Raw genomic sequence first — 20,067 nt, 5'->3', positions numbered from 1 at the left:
CTTTCCCAACATCAGGGTCTTTTCCAGGGAGTCTTCTCTTCTCATGAGGTGGCCAAAGTCTTGGAGCCTCAGCTTCAGGATCTGTCCTTCCGGTGAGCACTCAGGGCTGATTTCCTTCAGAATGGAGAGGTTGGATCTTCTTGCAGTCCATGGGATTCTCAAGAGTCTCCTCCAGCACCATAATTCAAAAGCATCCATTCTTCGGCGATCAGCCTTCTTTATGGTCCAGCTCTCACTTCCATACATCACTACTGGGGAAATCATAAAAATAACAACAACACAAGAAAAGGAAAACAAAACATTATAAACAAAATTTTAAGTTATAATTTTGTTTGACTTCCCTCCACTCCCCCTCTTGGTTCCATTAATAATAATAATAATAATAATAATAATAATAATCATTATTATTATTTATACCCCGCCCTCCCCAGCCAGAGCCGGGCTCAGGGCAGCTAACACCAGTAAAATTACAGTAAAAACATAATAGGGGGAAAAACACCAATTTAAAATACAGGTTAAAATATAATTTAAAATGCAGCCATTGTTTGGTGCTTGTTTATATTCTTAGTAATCCAATTTTAAACCTTGATCTTATTACAAGTGACTTTTAAAAGTTATACTAATGTAAACATCTATGCACAAAGCTTAAAAGGTTTACATTAGATTATACATTTATCCCTTATTCCAAATTCAAAGTCCTATTTCTTTGGGGGGTTTTCACGTTAGCCCGCAAGGTCGCCTCCGAGCCAGCAGGGGGAGCTCTTCAAAGGCCGCGGGGGCGAAGAGCTGCGGGAAGTCTAGGGCGCGCGGATGAGCCATAGAGAGAGGAAGCCCCACCTTTTTCCCGTGTATTTCCTCTCCCGGCGTCCCTCGCGGCGCCTGCGCGTGCGCAGTGCCCCCCTCCCGGCCGAGAGCCGCATCGGCATCATCATCATCATGGCGGAGCCCCGAGACAAGGCGCTGCAGGACTATCGCAAGAAGCTCCTGGAGCACAAGGAGATCGACGGGCGCCTCAAGGAGCGTGAGTGGCCGGGGAGAGGGGCCTCCCTCGCGGGGCCGCTTTGTGACGGCCGGGCCTGGCAGGCAGGGAGGGCTTCCTAGGCCGCACCTCATTCCCTTCCTCTTATTTGGCCTCTATTCCTATCTGAGCACAGGGAGAGCTGCTACGGAGGCCACGGAGTCTCGCGTCCCAAGGGGGTTGGGATGGATGGTCTCTGGGGGTCCCCGACACCCCGCCTTCTCCCTCCAGGGAGCTCTACTTTGTTGTTTAGTCGTGTCCGCCTCTTCATGACCCCCTGGACCAGAGCACGCCAGGCCCTCCTGTCTTCCACTGCCTCCCGCAGTTTGGTCAAACTCATGCTGGGAGCTTCCAGAACACTGTCCCACCATCTCGTCCTCTGTCGTCCCCTTCTCCTTGTGCCCTCCATCTTTCCCAACATCAGGGTCTCTTCCAGGGAGTCTTCTCTTCTCATGAGGTGGCCAAAGTCTTGGAGCCTCAGCTTCAGGATCTGTCCTTCCAGTGAGCACTCAGGGCTGATTTCCTTCAGAATGGATAGGTTTGATCTTCTTGCAGTCCATGGGACTCTCAAGAGTCTCCTCCAGCACCATAAGTCAAAAGCATCAATTCTTCAGCGATCAGCCTTCTTTATGGTCCACTCTCACTTCCATACATCACTACTGGGGAAACCATAGCTTTTACTATACAGTACGGACCTTTGTTGAGGCAGCATAGTGTAGTGGTTAAGAGCAGTAGACTTGTAATCGGGTTCGATTCCCCGATCCTCCACATGCAGCTGCTGGGTGACCTTGGGCTAGTCACACTTCTCTGAAGTCTCTCAGCCCCACTCACCTCACAGAGTGTTTGTTGTGGGGGAGGAAGGGAAAGGAGAATGTTAGCCGCTTTGAGACTCCTTCGGGAAGTGATAAAGCGGGATATCAAATCCAAACTCTTCTCATACCCCACCCATCTGGCCGGGCCTCCCCAGCCACTCTGGGTGGCTTCCAACAAAAGATTAAAATACAGTAGTCCATCAAATATTGAAAGCTTCCCTAAACAGGGCTGCCTTCAGATGTCTTCTAAAAGTCTGGTAGTTGTTTTTCTCTTTGACATCTGAAGAGAGGCTGTGGGCACCACTACTGAGAAGGCCCTCTGCCTGGTTTCCTGTAGCTTGGCTTCTCGCAATAAGGGAACCGCCAGAAGGCCCTCAAGACTGGACCTCAGTGTCCGGGCAGAACGATGAGGGTGGAGACACTCCTTCAGCTATACTGGGCCGAGGCCAGTCTAGCTGCTGCATTCTGGATTAGTTGTAGTTTCCAGGTCACCTTCAAAGGTAGCCCCACATAGAGCGCATTGCTTTACCTAGGACAATGACGGTGAACCTTTTAGAGACCGAGTGCCCAAACTGCAACCCAAAACCCACTTATTTATCACAAAGGGCCAACACTGCCATTTAACCTGAATACCATACTGTGGTTGTAGTTACAGGTAGGCAGCCGTGTTGGTCTGCCGTAGTCGAAACAAACAAAAATTCCTTCCAGTAGCACCTTAGAGACCAACTAAGTTTGTCCTTGGTATGAGTTTTCGTGTGCATGCACACTTCTTCAGATACACTGAAAAAGAAGTCACCAGACCTGAGATACACTGAAACAGAATGACTTTTCAGTGTATCTGAAGAAGTGTGCATTCACACTTGGTCTCCAAGGTACTACTGGAAGGGTTTTTTTAATGCAGTTTTAGTTTACGGGAAAACAACAACTCATACATTAACATATTTTGTTTTAAAAGAAAAACAATAACAGCTTTTAATGATACAAACAACTCTTTATTGAAAGGTGAAAGTTTGCATTACCCTTGTTTGGGAAATCACGAAAAGGGAATTGCTCCCAGACAACATGGCCATTTTGATGATTTCCCTTCAAGAAACGCTTCTTTGGGAGATTTCGAAGCAGAAGCTGAATGACCATCTGCCGTGGATGCTGAGACCCCTGCATCCCGGGGGGGTTGGACTTAGGTGACCCTCGGGTTCCCTTCCAACTCCCCACAATCCTATGATTCAATGGCTCGCTCACCGGGCTGCACTTACTGGCAGTTCTGCACTGAGGCGCTTCAAGAGATCAGGATGGAACTTTTACGTTTCTGCTGCAGCCCATCGGTGGCAAACTGGCTACTTGCGCACGCATGGCTCTACTCGGTGCGCATGCTGACCCTACGAACTCTGTGCTGGGGCGATGGCACGTGTGCCCACAGAGAGGGCTCTGAGTGCCCCCTCTGGCACGCGTGCCATAGGTTTGCCACCACTGTCCTAGGTTGATAGAGTTGGGAGGGACCCTCGAGGGTCATCCAGCTCAACCCCCCTCACAACCTCAACTTGCATCACACGTGGCAGCAGGTGGCCGTCCAACCCAGGCATAAAAACCTCCAGAGGCTACAAGCTCCTCAGTTAGATGCCTGGCATCTCCAGGTAGGACTATGAAGCTTTGGAGAGCTACTTCAAGTTGCTGTTGGCAATAAAAATACGAATAGTTAGTTGAGAGTCCTGAAGGGTTGGGCTGGATGACCCGCAGGGTCCCTTCCGATTCTTTGTTTTGGTTTTTATTAAAGGTTTTCTTGTATCACAAAGGTACCTACAGCGTCTGCTTCCAGCTGATAAGAGTTCTTTCTACAGATCATTCATATTCAGTGTGAGACATACATTGATGTAGACAGCATTTACATTGGGGGAGAAAAGAGGTGGGGAAGGAGACATTGAGGGGAGAGGTAGTAAAGTTTCATTCTTCCATATAGTGTACAGTGGTGCCTCGCAAAACGAAATTAATCCGTTCCGCGAGTCTCTTCGTCTTGCGGTTTTTTCGTCTTGCGAAGCACGGCTATTAGCGGCTATTAACGGCTTAGCGGCTTTAAGAAAAAGGAAACAAACTCGCAAGACGTTTCGTCTTGCGAAGCAAGCCCATAGGGAAATTCGTCTTGCGGAACGACTCAAAAAACGGAAAACCCTTTCGTCTTGCGAGGCATTCGTCTTGCGGGGCACCACTGTACGTGTAAGGTTTTTGTGTCAGCGTCACATGGGCGGGTTGTATTTCTATTCATTTACAGTGGACCCTCGGGTTGCGAATGTGATCCGTGCAGGATGCACGTTCGCAACCCGCAGCGGCGCGTCTGTGCACGTGCGGGTTGCAATTCGGCGCTTTTGCGCATGCGCGACCACCAAAACCCAGAAGTAACCCGTTCTGGTACTTCTGGGTTTTGGCGGGTGCATAACCCGAAAAAACGCAACCTGAAGCGTCTGTAAGCCAAGGTATGACTGTATTGGGTTCTGTTGGCAGTGAGAGAGATGGGGGGCAGGGCATGGTTGGTTGCCTATAGTTGACTGTAGTGGGTTTTGTCTGTGTGAGAGAGGGGGAGGGGACAGCTTCCACTTCTATGATTCCTACCCTGCCATTTCCCTCCAAGGAGCTCATAGACTCCTAGAACATAGAGTTGGAAGGCACTCCAAAGGCCATCTAGTCCAACCCCTTGCAATGCAGGAATCTCAACTAGATCATACATGGCATATGGCCACCCAACTTCTGCTTGGAGCCAGTGTAGTGTAGTGGTTAAGAGTGGTGGACTCGTAATCTGGTGAACCGGGTTCACTTCCCTGCTCCTCCACCTGCAGCTGCTGGGTGACCTTCTGAAGTCTCTCAGCCCCACTCACCTCACAGAGTGTTTGTTGTGGGGGAGGAAGGGAAAGGAGATTGTGAGCCGCTTTGAGACTCCCTCGGGTAGTGATAAGGCGGGATATCAAATCCAAAAAAAACCCCTTTTCTTAAAAACCTCCAAAGGAGGAGAGTTCACAACCACCTGAGTTAGATGCCTAGCATCTCCAGGTAGGACTCTGAAGCTCCAGAGAGCTACTGCTACTCTCTGTTGACAATATTGAGCGAGGTGAAGCAGCAGTCTGGCTCAGGATAGGTGGCCAATTCCTACTTTCCTGTGATCCCCTTGGAATGCCTTCGCCTTGGGTAGACCTGGCTGGTGGAGGAGGTGCTCTGAGAGATCCCTATTTTCCAGCTCCCCCCTTCAGCAAAAAAGCAGGTGGTCTTGAGAGGCCCCTTATGTGCATGAAAAGGTGATGGGGGGGAACACATGCTATTGGCATATGTCTTGTCTCAAGAGTCAATGGAGTGTGCCTCTGGAGGTGAAGTCAAACCTCTGGAGAATCACAGCACCTGTTGTGGCTGCAGAGACCAGTAACTTGTAACTGCTGCGTCCTGCATTGTTTTTACTGCATTTGCAGTACCAAATTACCTCTCTGGGCAGTGTGTATGGAGGTCTTGGGCTGCCCAGGCAACAAGACCCCCCCCCCACCCTTGGCCTCACTGATTTGGTCCAAAGGAAAGCAGAGGAAGACATTTGCTGCTAAAGCTCCATCTGTTCCAGTCTGTTTAGTACCTTTTGAAAGGCAGGGGTAGGGCGAGAACCTGTGGTGGTCCACATGTTGCTGGACCCAAACTTCAGCATCCCTGACCATTGGCACAGCTGGCGGCCACAGCGTGGAAAGCCACAGGTTCCCTAGTCCTGCCTTGCTTTCTTTTCCAGTAGAACTTGCTTTCACATAAGTGTGCACAGGATCACAGCACACATTGGTTAGCAAAGCATCTGTGAGGGTCATTATAGAATCATAGAGTTGGAAGAGACCAAAAGGGCCATCGAGTCCAACCCCCTGCCAAGCAGGAAACACCATCAGAGCACTCCTGACATATGGTTGTCAAGCCTCTGCTTAAAGACCTCCAAAGAAGGAGACTCCACCACACTCCTTGGCAGCAAATTCCACTGTCAAACAGCTCTTACTGTCAGGAAGTTCTTCCTAATGTTTAGGTGGAATCTTCTTTCTTGTAGTTTGGATCCATTATGTCATGTTTATTTGATGGGGGGTGGGAATCAATGTATAAAGAAGTGCATTTTCTATTCTGCCTTGTGCACATCTGAAAATAACATTTTGCAGCTCCTATGTGATCATTTTGTCCTAGGGGGAAAATAGAGCACTGATTTAGGACATGTGTCAGAGCTGCCCGAGGTCCCAGCTCACAAAGGACCAACGCCGCTTCGTTGTTATGTACGAAAGTCTTTATTGAAGTTCAGTTTCACTTTCACAGCCGCAGCGCGCAGCCCTACGTCTCAAACTCTAGACCGCCGAAGCTCCGTCTGAATCTCCTCCCCCCAGACACCAGTTTAAGACTCTAGCCTTGCTCCACCTCTTCCTTTGCTCTTTCCTCCTCTGGTTCCGCCTGTCCGTCGGGGTCTCGCCCTTCCTAGACTCTTCTGACGCTGAGTCCCCTGAGTCTTCCCCCTGCCTCCGGCGGGCTTTAGGACCTGGTTCCCAATCCGGGTTTTCTGCTGTCCCACGCGCCTGTACATTCGAACTTGGCGCGCGCGCCCAGCCGGCAACCTTCCTCCTGACCGTTACACTGCTCCTGTCACTGCTTCCCCCTTCGGGGAGGCTAGCTGGAACTGACCTCCCCTCCGTTCCCCCACTCTCCGATAGAGGCGTGGTCAGCCCTGACTCATCTTCTCTCCCCGCTGGAGGGGACGCTGGTCCTGACACATGTGACTCTTCCCCCCCACTACGCTCTGGTGGGGAAGCTGGTCCTGATCCCCCGCTGCTGCTTTGGGAGTCCCCGCTGGCCCCTTGTTTCTGGTGCGTCCCCCCTGGGACCCCCCTTGCCCTGACCATCGGCGCCCCCTTCTGGGAATCTTCTGATTCGCTGGAGAAGCTCATGGTGGAATCTCTCGGGTCACTGTCATACTCCCCTACGCTGCCCTCAGATTCTTCCCCTTCGCTTTCCATTTCCTCTCTCCCCTGTGCTTCTGCTCCTGAGCCCCTGACAACATGCATAACAAGTTTTTTCAATGTGTTTTTTTGTCTGTAGTGAGGGAACAGCTGAAGGAGCTCACCAAGCAGTATGAAAAATCTGAAAATGACCTCAAGGCTTTGCAGAGTGTTGGACAGGTGAATGTTTATATATTGATAGGAATGTGTCAGTAAACGAGCCATTAGGGTGGGGTGCCTTAGCATCTCCAGTTTTTCTTGGGTTAAATGGGTATTTTTCTGGGGCCCTAAATAGTTTATTAGATTTCCATATATGGGTCTGGATTCAAAACGTACTGTGGTGAATGAACTTCATGTTCCTTTGTGGGACCCAGATGGGCAGGATTCTTGGTGTTGGTCAGTAGGTCTAATATTTTTTCTTTTTTTTAAACAGATCGTTGGTGAGGTTCTTAAACAGTTAACAGAAGAGAAATGTGAGTTCATTAAGAGGGATATTTATTAGTATATTTACTGATTGTTTTATTAATTTACTGGTGCATTTAATGTTTGTTCTGTTAATTTAGTAAGTTACATTTTTGCCACATTTCAAGCCACGCTGACAAAATAATTTAACAGGGCAAAATGAAAAGCCAAGTACGAATAGCGCAGCAACACTGGTGCATCCAGCGCTGTGAAAATGTTTCAGCAACATGTCCTTTTGCAGCCACAATTGCAGAAAAATTAAAATGCTGCCATGTTCTTTCTTTTGCTGCTTCCAGTCATTGTCAAAGCAACAAATGGACCAAGATATGTTGTCGGCTGCCGTCGTCAGGTGAGCATCCTGCGTTTGAGAATATGGGTCTTGGTCTCTCAGATCATAACTCAGAAGTGCACAGACTTTAGGGCTATAGCACATGCATGGGCAAATATGTGTTTTTGACACTCAGTTCGTTCTTCCCTTTGGTGAGTGCCGTAAACTGCTTGTGAGAGTGTGGGCTGGGAGAGATATTGTCGTGATGGGTTACTATCCCTGTCCTGAACAGCACCCCTTGATACTTTGATACTTTAATTGGCTTAGATTTCAAACAACTTTGGAGAGTAAAATCTGTAAAATGGGGCCAGTTAATATCAGAAAGCTGGCAAGTCACCTCATTTGGTTTGGATTCAACTCTGGATCTGACAGTGCCCGATTACTAGTGTGGTCGGAGCTGTCAGTTTCTGACAGCACCGTAAGAAACGACTTCTTCTACACTTAGCTTTCCAAATCTTAACAATTGGCTCCTTTCCTTTTGCATTCAGCTCGATAAAAGCAAGCTGAAACCTGGGACAAGAGTTGCACTGGATATGACCACCCTAACTATTATGAGGTAAGGTCTTCTCATCAAGTGGGCGGGAGGGGAGAGTGGGATGGAGGAAGCCTGGAGTGGAGCTACTGCAAAGTATTGGCCACAGAAGCATTTAGTGGCTATAAAAACCCTTTTTTTAAAGGGTTTTTTTTTAAAAAAAGAAAAAAATATATCTGTGTTTCAAAGTCTCACTTGCTCTCGGTGCAGAAACAGACCTGTGCCTTCCAAACCAAGGGCAGACATGGAGTGTTTTCTTACTTGATTAAATTTCCAAGGGTATTGAAGCATTTGCTTGCACCTGCTTCCTTTGGCATCTTGATTTGGTACGGTGACCATCAGAACGGAAAGCAGAACCAGTTTTCTACAAAAACTCAGTGCGTCGTAGCACTTGGTGTGCCAATTCAGGAATAAAAGTGGGTTATAAAGCATATTTGGTGAACAGGATAACATTAAGGTTGTTGGTTCAGGAGGCACAGTATAAATTACAATCTTTTTTGGCACTCAGCTCAAAAAACATTTTCAATAACACTATTTAAATCTTGGAAGCACGGTATTCCTAATGCAGGCCGTAGCCGTGTGTGCTTGTGTAGAGATGCCAGAAAGCTCATGATTATTGGATGCACATTGGAACTAGTAATGCCAGACATAGGGGGAAATACCATAAGTTTAATCTTAGTTAGCATCACAGAAGGTATTAAAAATAGCTGTAAAATTTGGTGGTGGTTTTTTAAATATTTGCAAAGATGACATGAAGAGACACCCCCCACCCCATTAAAAAGAGTAGTTACTGAATCAGCTGATATATATGTTAACCAATGTTAAATAAAAATGTATTAGTTTTCTGGGCTCATAAGCCTTTTTTTAGCTGTGGGCAGGTCCACTGTCCCTCCGACCATGTGGTGGGCCTGACTATATTTTGGAAAAAAAATAATGAACGAATTCCTATGCCCCACAAATAACCCAGAGGTGCATTTTAAATAAAGGACATATTCTACTCATGTAAAAATACGCTGATTCCCGGACCGTCTGTGGGCGATTGGGCCACATCCGGCCCCCGGGCCTTAGTTTGCCTATTCATGCTCATAGAGTTAGATGGGTTATCCAGTCCCCCCTCCTGCTTATAGCAGGATTTCCCATGACAGAATGTACAGTGGTGCCTCGCAAGACGAAATTAATTCGTTCCGCAAGTTTTTTCTTCTTGCGAGTTTTTCGTCTTGCGAGGCACGGTTTCCCATAGGAATGCATTGAAAATCAATCAATGCGTTCCTATGGAAACCGACTTCAGACCAGGTCCGGGGACAGTCTGTCCCCCGACCTCTTCTGAAGGCTGGGGGGGGGGCAAGGACTTCTCCGCTGTCCCGGGGCGATCTGAAAATGCTGGCGGGCGGCAGCGAAGGTTTCGCTGCCGACCCCCAGCATTTTAAAAGCCCCGGGACAGCGGAGACTTCTCCACTGTCCCGGGGTGATCTTAAAATGCTGGCGGGCGGCAGCGAAACCTTCGCTGCCGCCCGCCAGCATTTTCAGATCGCCCCGGGACAGCGGAGAAGTCTCCGCTGTCCCGGGCGCTTTTAAAATGCTGGCGGGCGGCAGCGCAGCCTTTGCTGCCGCCCGCCAGCATTTTCAGATCGCCCGGGACAGCGGAGAAGTCTCCGCTGTCCCGGGAAGGCAGGCGGGGGGAGCAAAGACTTTTGCCCCCCGCCGGCCTTCAGAAGAGGTCCAGGACCTCTTCTGAAGGCCGGCGGAGATTTCCCTATGGGCTTTCTTCTTGCGAAGCAAGCCCATAGGGAAATTCGTTTTGCGAAGCACCTCCAAAACGGAAAACTGTTTCGTCTTGCGAGTTTTTCGTTTTGCGAGGCGTTCGTCTTGCGGGGCACCACTGTAACTGCATCGTCCCTGACTGAATGCTACCCAGCCTATTTCTTAAATATCCCTAACATGTAGAGCAAGCCTTCCCTACCCCCAAGGCAGTCAGTTTCCTCGGGTCTCTTCATTTTTATACGTGGCTTACAAACTGGGGGTGGGGGAAAGGTGGGAAGTTGCTTTAAAGGGGCTTTAAAAATCAGCGGGTGACATCAGTTGAATGGCTTCTCCAATTTAGATATTTGCCAAGAGAAGTTGATCCCCTCGTTTACAACATGTCTCATGAAGATCCTGGAGATGTATCTTATTCCGAGATTGGAGGATTGTCGGAACAAATCAGGGAACTAAGAGAGGTAATTGCCTGATTCTTTATTGGTCTGAATAATGGATATGTTTACCTTGCTGGCCGGGAAGACATTTAAGTCTTTGGTACAATTTGGTCGTAGCGTTGGGTTTCAGAACAAGCATGCACACTTCTTCCCTGCTATCATGCCATTTCCTCTTCCCTTTCCTGATAGCCTCTAACCCAAGATTGGTGCAATATCTAAGTTGGGCAGCATTGAACAAATCATTGCTGGCCTTGGTAGTTTAGCATTAGTTTCTGCTAGCCAGCTGTGGACTCCCCTGCCACCATCAATTTATCAACACAGAACATTGTCTGATGAGCCTAAAGCAGCTCAGGTTTTATGTAGGATATTCGAATTGGCTTACACACCATTGCACAAAAGTCTTGCATACAACAAAAAGTAGCACACACAATTGACTTGTTTTGGAGTTGTGTTCACCTAGTTTTAGAGTAGACCTGTTGTAATCAATGGACATAACTAAGCTAGGCACATTCATTTCAGTGGGAATATACTGAACAACATAGTTGAATACCACTAAATTTCAACCATGGTTTCTTTAACAAAACTCGCGAGTTGACACAAAATTGCCCCACAGTTGTCCTACCTGAATTTGAGGTGGCCAGACAAATCATGGTTAGGGAAGGGTGGCAGGTTCAGACATAGTGAAAACAAGCCAAGGTTTGTAAGCCAGCAAAACCACAACAACATGGTTTCAGATTTTGATTTGTAGATGGGCAAACAACCATGGTGAAGCTATGTTTCGTTGATCAAACAAACCATGGTTCAATAAACTATGACTTGATAAAACCATAGTTCAGCGTTAACATGTGAACCAGGCCTTTGTATACCTTCTGTTTTGAATCCAAGGCACGTTTTGTTACTTCTCTTCGCAGGTTATAGAGTTACCACTGACAAATCCAGAATTGTTCCAACGTGTGGGGATTATACCTCCCAAAGGCTGCTTGCTGTATGGCCCACCAGGTTGGTGTTCTGCTTGCCTCCTGACTGCTGAACAACCAATATGCCTCTTGGGAGATTTCATTCCATATCAACTGCTCTGTGCCAATATTCCTTCGAGTAGCAGTGGGTGGGTGGGTGTGAAGTGGGGGGGGGTCACATTTTTAGGAGCCAGCAGATAGAGTACAGAAATGGAGGTGTTACATTTGAAACACCAGCATTGTCGAAGATAGTCCAGCCCTGTACAAATAATGCAGTAATTTTGTCTCTCTTAATCCCTTTTGAAATGCTGTTTGAATCCCATTATTCTATACATTTAATCACATTGTTTCGTAGAATTTATATGTAGCTTGACTGTAAAAAAACAAAAGAACTCATAGCAGATGTGCCTCTATTGTCCCATGAGCTCATAATAGCAAATATGAGTTTTCCCCCTTTTCTCTTCAAACCAATCTTCATAGAACCTTAGAGTTGGGACAACGAGGATCATCTAGTCCAGTGTTTCCCAAACCTGGGTCTCCAGCTGTTTTTGGACTACAACTCCCATCATCCCTAGCTAGCAAGACCACTGGGCAGGGATGATGGGAATTGTATTTCGAAAACAGCTGGAGACCCTAGTTTGGGAAAAACTGACCTAGTCCAACCCCCTGCGCATGCCGTCTGCGCATGCGTGGGTTGCGATTTAGCGCTTCTGTGCATGCACAATTGCCAAAACCCGGAAGTAACCCGTTCCTTAATCTATAACCCGAAAAAACGCAACCTGAAGCGGCTGTAACCCGAGGTATGATTGTATAGGCCACATTTTCTTGCACTTCCTAGGCAGCCATAAAAGCCAACCCAAGTTTTAAAACCAAAACAACACACCCATTCTTCTCACAGGAATAGCAGAGGCAGAAAAACATAATTAAAGGTAGTCACAGTCCAACCAATAAGCATCAATCCCGGAAGGCCAGTTGAACAAGATAGAAAGTGGAGTACAGGATCAGGTTTAAGGTGCTGGTTTTAACCTTTAAAGCCCTATACGGCCTAGGACCCTCGTACCTATGGGATCGCCTCTCCTGGTATGCCCCACAGAGAAACTTACGGTCTTCAAATAAAAACATCTTGAAGGTCCCAGGCCACAGAGAAGTTAGGCTGGCCTCAACTAGAGCCAGGGCTTTTTCGGCTGTGGCTCCGACCTGGTGGAACACTCTGTCACAAGAGACTAGGGCCCTGCGGGACTTGACATCTTTCCGCAGGGCCTGCAAGACAGAGCTGTTCCGCCAGGCCTTTGGCCAGGGCACAGCCTGACTCCCTCCCTCGGCAATCTTCACGGAGCTCTGGGCCAGTGGTGGCCAGTGGCTTGAATTTAACTAATTTTATAATGAATTATTTTAGAGTGTTGTTTGTGTTGTACTTTTGTATTGTTTTATTGTTGTTAGCCGCCCTGAGCCCGGCTTTGGCTGGGGAGGGCGGGATATAAATAAAATTTATTATTATTATTATTATTATTAAAGTCTTAAACCCTATAACGCAGGACTGATAAGGCTTAACGGGCAGACTTGGTTAAGGGAAAGGCTCACCCGGAGGGCATGAATGGAAATTTTGAGCATGGGTCTCTCTGGTCAAAGGCCTACACTGCACCTGTAACACGATGTTGCTTTGTACGTTTGTTTAAATGTATACCTTTTGCCACTTGTTTCCACTACTTCTTGATGCAACGTGTATCGTCCACGCAGGTACAGGGAAAACTCTCTTGGCCAGAGCTGTTGCTAGCCAGCTTGACTGCAACTTCTTAAAGGTAAAACAATTTCTTTAAGATTCCTTTCCAGAATCTTAAAGCAGACCTGTTTGATCTGCAGCAGCCGCCGCTCATGCTACCTGTAACGACTTTCCGCAGGTGGTGTCTAGTTCCATTGTGGACAAATACATTGGCGAAAGCGCCCGGTTGATCCGAGAGATGTTCAACTACGCCAGGGATCATCAGCCCTGCATCATTTTCATGGATGAAATTGACGCTATCGGTAAGGCTGAGCAGCTCAACAAGAAACCCATCAAGCTTTCACCCCCCGCCCCCCCGATCAGCTGCCCAAAGAACTTCTCTGTATACTTGTACCGCACTTTGCGTACACGTAATGTAGCTGATATAGGGACGCGGGTGGCGCTGTGGGTTAAACCACAGAGCCTAGGACTTGCTGATCAGAAGGTCAGCAGTTCGAATCCCCGCAACCGGGTGAGCTTCCGTTGCTCGGTCCCTGCTCCTGCCCACCCAGCAGTTTGAAAGCACGTCAAAAGTGCAAGTAGATAAATAGGTACCGCTCTGGCGGGAAGGTAAACCCCAGAGTCGGTCACGACTGGACCTAATGGTCAGGGGTCCCTTTACCTTTACCTTAATGTAGCTGATACAGCTTTCCTACAGGTGAACAAGAGTCAAGACTAGGGAGAGGCAGGAAGGGTGACTGTGCCAAAAACCTTTACACCAGGCATGTCCGAAGTCCATTTTGGGGGCCGAATTCGGCCCGCCGATCGATATAATCCAGCCCCCGTGGAAGTTCATGTCCTAAAAAAAGCCCAACAACCTTGGTTGGCCCTCACGCATGTTCACTTCATCAAATCTGGTCCTCTTTGCAAAACAAAAAAGTTGGGCACCCCTGCTATACACCAAACACAGAAGAGCGGATGTGGAGGACCTTAACCCCAGGGACCAGTCCTCTCTCTGGTCCTCAGGACTCTCCCCAGACCATCCCACACGTTAGATGCTACACTCCTCGCAAGTCCTGATTTGCCTTCATCCTCAAGGGCTTTTTGCTTCTCCTTGCACTGCCTCTTGCCTCGATTCTGCATGGCTTGGATGTAGGCTATTGTACAAAGACAAACCCACTTTTGGCTCTGGCAACACCACTGGAATGTGGCTCCAAAAGTTTACCTGTGACAGAAACGTGGGCTGAAAAGAAACCCCCCCCCCAAAAAAACCCACCTTGAAGAGTCTTCTGGCACCTGACAACTAGCTGTATTATGACATCCACTTTCAAAGGTTGGAGCTGTTTAAAGGTAAAGGGACCCCTGACCATTAGGTCCAGTCGTGGCCGACTCTGGGGTTGTGGCGCTCATCTCGCTTTATTGACTGAGGGAGCCGGCGTATAGCTTCCGGGCCATGTGGCCAGCATGACTAAGCCGCTTCTGGCGAACCAGAGCAGTGCACGGAAATGCCGTTCACCTTCCCACTGGAGCGGTACCTATTTATCTACTTGCACTTTGAGATGCTTTCGAACTGCTAGGTTGGCAGGAGCAGGGACAGAGCAATGAGAGCTCACTCCGTCATGGGGATTCGAACCGCCAACCTTCTGATCGGCAAGTCCTAGGCTCTGTGGTTTAACCCACAGCGCCACCTGCGTCCCCCTGGAGATTTATACAGTATGTCAGTGGGACCGGGGCTGAGCGTAACCACCTGAAAGTAAGACTAATTTACTCAGGTAAGTACCTGAAAAAGGTAATGCTTCCCCAAGACCTTCAGTTACTCAGAAGTTGCTTTTGAGTGATCTCTTGAAGGGAACCTTTCAAACCCCCTTTCTGTTCTTTTCTTTTGCCTAGATTCTAAACAGAAACCTTGCACCTCAGCTTGCAACTTGACTTTTTAACTCCCCTCGCTCCTTTCAGGGTTTGATGAGCTGCCCTGCGTGGTGGCCAGGGAAATGCTCTTGACTTCTTTCCCACTGACTTTCTCCTTAGGTGGCCGTCGTTTCTCGGAGGGCACGTCAGCTGACAGAGAAATTCAGAGAACTCTAATGGAGGTAACGCTTCTCTGAACTGGAGCCGGTCGTCTTTCACGTGTACACAAACATCTTTGTAATCCTAGGCAGGCAGCAAAAAAATGTGAGACTTCAGGATCAGTTGCTAAGATGAAATAGCTGAACAGTGACTGCGTGGTGTTGAAATTGTTTGCAGCTGTTCACCACTGGTGCCTCCTGAAATCATTTATGTGAGGAGGTCTTTTCCTTGGAAGTAAGGTAAAGGTAAAGGGACCCCTGACCATTAGATCCAGTCGTGACCGACTCTGGGGTTGCGGAGCTCATCTCACTTTATTGGCCGAGGGAGCCGGCGTACAGCTTCCGGGTCATGTGGCCAGCATGACTAAGCCACATGTGTATAAAAATTATACACAAAAAAGGGTTGCAGAAAAACAGCTCTGATAGAAAGCTGCCTTATACTGAGTCAGATGATGATGAGGATGGTGATAATAATAATACTAATAAATTTTATTTATACCCCACTCTCCCCAGCCAGAGCCGGGCTCAGGGCGACTAACACCAATAAAATTTCAGTAAAAACAGAACAAGAAAAAAAGAAAAAAAATTAAAATACAGGTTAAAATGCAATTTAAAATGCAGCCTCATTTTAAAAGTCAAAACCATAAGGGGAGGAAAACATAAGGGTCAGACCAAGTCAAAACCAAAGGCCAAGTGGAACAGCTCTGTCTTGCAGGCCCTGCGGAAAGATGTCAAGTCCTGCAGGGCCCTGGTCTCTTGTGATAGAGCGTTCCACCAAGTTGGGGCCAGTCCTGAAAAGGCCCTGGCCCTAGTTGAGACCAATCTAACCACCTTGCGACTTGGGACCTCCAAAGTGTTGTCATTTGTGGACCTTAAGGTCCTCCACAGGGCATACCAGGACTACCATACTAGTAGTTCAGACTGGCAGCAGCTCTGCAGGATTCCAGGCAGGGATTATTCCCAGCCTGAAGCTGGAGGTGCCAAGGAAAGACTGAACCTGGGACCTGTTGCATAGATGCTGTACCACACTGCTCTTCTCAGCCCGCTCAGTGGGGCAAGTTTTTTGCCAATTAACCAAAGCTTTTGTTTTCTCACCACACGTTCCAGTTGCTGAACCAGATGGACGGATTTGATACTCTGCACAGAGTTAAGATGATAATGGCTACCAACAGACCAGATACTCTGGATCCGGCACTGTTGCGTCCTGGAAGACTGGACAGGAAAATCCGTGAGTATTGAGTTTCTGTAGGGTTGGCATTAGTCTGTGCCTCCCCTTCGCTTGCGTACCTTTCGAAATTAACATAGCTTCTCCCCACTTCTAGATATTGACTTGCCAAATGAACAGGCCAGGTTAGACATACTGAAGATCCACGCCGGACCTATAACGAAACATGGGGAAATAGGTAAGTCCCCAGGGCTTCACCGATGCATCTGGGAGGGGGCTGTGCGTTGCATATTGAAGTCTGTTTCCTGTAACAGATTGTAAATTTCCAGGGAAATAGCCAGCTTGGTCTTCTGCAGCAAAATTTTATTATAATAATAAAAATTAATTTTTTATTTATACCCCGCCCTTCCCGGTTCAGAAAACCGGGCTCAGGGCGGCTAACAACAAATTTAAAACACTTAATTGATGCAACAAAAAAACAGCATAAAATACAGTATAAAACATGAATAACAATAAATTCAGAATTCAAAAATCAATTTAGGGGGGAAATCCATCCAATAAACATTAGATAATCACCAGGGCTAGCTGGCTAAGTTAGTCCTATTTGGGCCCGCAAGGAGACCAGGGGAGAATTAGCTGTGGGATCCCCGAGCGGGTAATCTTCATAAAAAGGAGAGAAGGAAGGGGAATAAAAGATCTGGCTAAGTTCAGATTGAAAGCCAGGCAGAATAGCTCTGTCTTACAGGCCCTGCGGAAGGAAGTTAAATCCTGCAGGGCCCTGGTCTCCTGGGAGAGAGCAGTCCACCAGGTCGGAGCCATCACTGAGAAGCACACCTTAATAACTTCAGTCCACGAAAATTTGTGCCATCATAAATTTGTTGCTCTTTAAGTTGCCACAAAATTATTTGGGTTGTCCTGTTCACAGAAGGATGTTGGAACTGCCCCCCCCAAATACTGCCCAGATTTGTTCTGGGACCTCCCCCAGCTCTCCCATTGTGGACATCAGGCAATTGACAGCTGGCCAGCCACAAGGGTGTGACGAACTTGGCCCTCAGGGGTGGAGGAGATAACAACCTGGCCCACCAGCCGTATCTGTTTCCCACTCGTGCATTGCACCATCACTTATTTTTAGTACTGATGGAATAGTGAAGCTGGCACAGCCAAAGAAACATTTTGTTATGGTGGCATAATAACTAGTATGTTGTATCAGGTTGTCTGACCTGCTCCTGATCTCTCTTGTGAACTCTAGCTACAAAAACAGGCTGCTGAACAGACTCTCTGGGTGTCGTATTGCTTGTTTTTTGGGGGGGACGGGGGTTCAGGGGGGTGTTATTGCTGTTTTTTATACAGTGGTACCTTCGTTCTCAAACTCAAATCTATTCTGGAAGTCCGTTTGACTTCCAAAACGTTCGAAAACCAAGGCGTGGCTTCTGATTGGCCCTGGAAGCAGTGCTGACAGCCAAAACGGATGTTTGGCTTCCAAAAAGTGTTTGCAAACCGGAACACTTACTTCCAGATTTGCGGCGTTCAGGAGCCGATTTGTTTGTCAGCTAAGCCGTCTGGGAACCAAGGGTCCACTGTATTTATTTTTTGTGCCTTTATTTTGATTAATGTTATACCTTCAGGTTGCGTTTTTTCAGGTTGCGGACTACCAAAATCTGGAAGTACCGAAACGGGTTACTTCCGGATTTCAGCAGTCGCACATGCGCAGAAGCGCCGAATTGCAACCCACGTATGCACAGACGTGGGTTGCGAACGTGCATCCTGCACGGATCACATTCGCAACCCAAGCGTCCACTGTAGTTCAATTTGATTGTGTACTTTTTAATCTTTTGTTTATGGTTTATGACTACTTCTGTTGCGTCTTGAATTATGTTACTTTCGTTCATGTTGTGAGCCACCTTTGAGCAGGGTTTTAACTATGGAACGACGGCATGCGAATAAAACGATGAACGGGTGGGAGTAAGATGAGCCTTCTGGATCAGTCCAGTGGCCCATCTAGTCCAGCCTCCTGTTCTCACAGGGGCCACCCAGGTGCCTATGGGAAACCCACGAGCAGGATCCAAGCGCAAGAGCAACACTCGCCTGCTGTGGTTTCCAGCAACTGGAAGCTTTGCTGCCTCTGAATATGGAGGCAGGATAGAGTCATCCTGGCTGGCTTGTTCACACATCAGGACTGCTGCGTCAGTCAAAAGCAAAGAGTTCTGATTTCTGTGACAGGTTTTTGCTCTTAGTCCACAATTCCCTTTAACCCAGGAATTCTTCTTTTATAGATTACGAAGCAATTGTGAAGCTTTCCGATGGTTTTAATGGTGCTGATCTGAGAAATGTATGCACTGAAGCAGGTAAGGAAATGAGATCTTTCCATCACTTTCCATTTTCCTGATCCCTTGGAGACTTATTAGTAAAGGTAAAGGGGACCCCTGACCATTAGGTCCAGTTGTGACCGACTCTGGGGTTGCGGCGCTCATCTCGCTTTATTGGCTGAGGGAGCTGGCGTACAGCTTCCAGATCATGTGGCCAGCATGACGAAGCCGCTTCTGGCGAACCAGAGCAGCGCACGGAAACGCCGTTTACCTTCCCGCCGGAGCGGTACCTATTTATCTACTTGCACTTCTTATGTGCTTTCGAACTGCTAGGTTGGCAGGAGCAGGGACCGAGCAACGGGAGCTCACCCCGTTGTGGGGATTTGAACTGCCAACCTTCTGATTGGCAAGTCCTAGGCTCTGTGGTTTAACCCACAGCGCCACCCGCGTCCCGGAGACGACTTATAAAGCTCAAATAATTCATGATGTGTCACAGTTATGGAAGGAGGAGCATATGCATGGCTATGGCTCAAGAAGGGGCTATATGCATCTGCCATAGCTCATGAAGGGGAGCCTTAACATGCTTGTAGGGTCTGGATTGCGGTCGTAACATTGCAGTTAAAACTGAAGCACAGAGAGTTGCCTGCACGAACCAGACTGCGCCGCTTTCCTTCTCTCTGACAGCTTGATTCCCAAACTCTTGTGTCTTTGCAGGGATGTTTGCCATTCGTGCTGATCACGACTTCGTGGTGCAGGAGGACTTCATGAAGGCTGTTAGGAAAGTTGCCGACTCCAAGAAGCTGGAGTCTAAGTTGGACTACAAGCCCATCTAAGCATAACCACGTGGTTAATGGCTGGCTGAGACTGCATGGGAAAATATGGGGCTTGCGATAGGTGAAATGAGAAGCAAAAGTATCCCTTGATTGTGTTTTTATTACAAGTGTCTGCATTGCGCCAGCGAGCTCGCCGGCTGTTTGTATTAGTGGTGCTCCTGCTGCTGGGAAGCTCATGGCGGCACCCTGAACCCAACATGGCCTTTGTTACAGTCCCGTTCTTAAGCGCAGAGCAACATGTGTCCTCGTACCAGAACCTTACGGAAACATACAGCTGGTTTGGTTCGGCAGATTGTAAGGCAGTGCATTTCTTATTTTATATCATTTAACTCCCCCACCCCTTCCCATTGAAGAATTAAATAAAACTTGTTTAAATCCAGCCTCTTTTGTCTGCTTTTTCCACAGTTTACTCTAGAGCAGTTGTGGTCTTTGGCCCCTCATGATACAGCTTACCTGCATCGTGTTCAAAATCCGAAAAACACCTTCATTTTCTTTATACTAGTGTTTCTTGTTGTCGTTTAGTCATGTCCGACTCTTTGTGACCCCATGGACCAGAACACACCAGGCACTCCAATCTTCCACTGCCTCCCACAGTTTGGTCAGACCCATGCTGGTAGCTTCAAGAACACTGTCCCACCATCTCGTCCTCTGTCGTCCCCTTCTCCTTGTGCCCTCCATCTTTCCCAACATCAGGGTCTTTTCCAGGGAGTCTTCTCTTC

The 20,067-nt window shown here is 47.9% G+C and overlaps 1 protein-coding gene and 1 long non-coding RNA gene across 2 annotated transcripts in view; one reads left to right on the top strand and one right to left on the bottom strand.

Annotated features, from left to right (window-relative positions):
• Nucleotides 1-4,034, bottom strand: part of LOC128402032 (uncharacterized) — a 132,470-nt gene extending 128,436 nt beyond the window's left edge. Inside the window, exon 1 of the long non-coding RNA XR_008327586.1 lies at nucleotides 3,790-4,034. This is a non-coding gene — a long non-coding RNA (uncharacterized LOC128402032). The remainder of the gene's footprint in view (nucleotides 1-3,789) is intronic.
• On the top strand, nucleotides 877-19,727 carry PSMC6 (proteasome 26S subunit, ATPase 6). The gene is made up of 14 exons (XM_053365683.1): nucleotides 877-1,021; nucleotides 6,910-6,989; nucleotides 7,243-7,282; nucleotides 7,568-7,620; nucleotides 8,088-8,155; nucleotides 10,233-10,347; nucleotides 11,235-11,322; nucleotides 13,017-13,078; nucleotides 13,178-13,301; nucleotides 15,007-15,068; nucleotides 16,152-16,272; nucleotides 16,367-16,447; nucleotides 18,483-18,554; nucleotides 19,230-19,727. The coding sequence occupies exons 1-14, from the start codon at nucleotides 937-939 to the stop codon at nucleotides 19,346-19,348; spliced, it is 1,170 nt and encodes a 389-aa protein (XP_053221658.1). The 5' UTR covers nucleotides 877-936; the 3' UTR covers nucleotides 19,349-19,727.
• The last annotated feature ends 340 nt before the right edge of the window (nucleotides 19,728-20,067 follow it).

This window comes from Podarcis raffonei, chromosome 1 (genome assembly GCF_027172205.1).
Source record: "Podarcis raffonei isolate rPodRaf1 chromosome 1, rPodRaf1.pri, whole genome shotgun sequence".
Classification (NCBI taxonomy): domain Eukaryota; kingdom Metazoa; phylum Chordata; class Lepidosauria; order Squamata; family Lacertidae; genus Podarcis; species Podarcis raffonei.
Note: the sequence above shows the minus strand (reverse complement) of the source record. Positions and strands in the feature narration are given on the sequence as shown.

Coding starts and splice junctions, on each gene's coding strand:
- PSMC6 (XM_053365683.1), top strand. CDS start 937: ATGGCGGAGCCCCGAGACAAGGCGCTGCAGGACTATCGCAAGAAGCTC. Junction 1,022..6,909: donor CGACGGGCGCCTCAAGGAGC/GTGAGTGGCCGG, acceptor TTTTGTCTGTAG/TGAGGGAACAGCTGAAGGAG. Junction 13,302..15,006: donor GGATGAAATTGACGCTATCG/GTAAGGCTGAGC, acceptor CTTTCTCCTTAG/GTGGCCGTCGTTTCTCGGAG.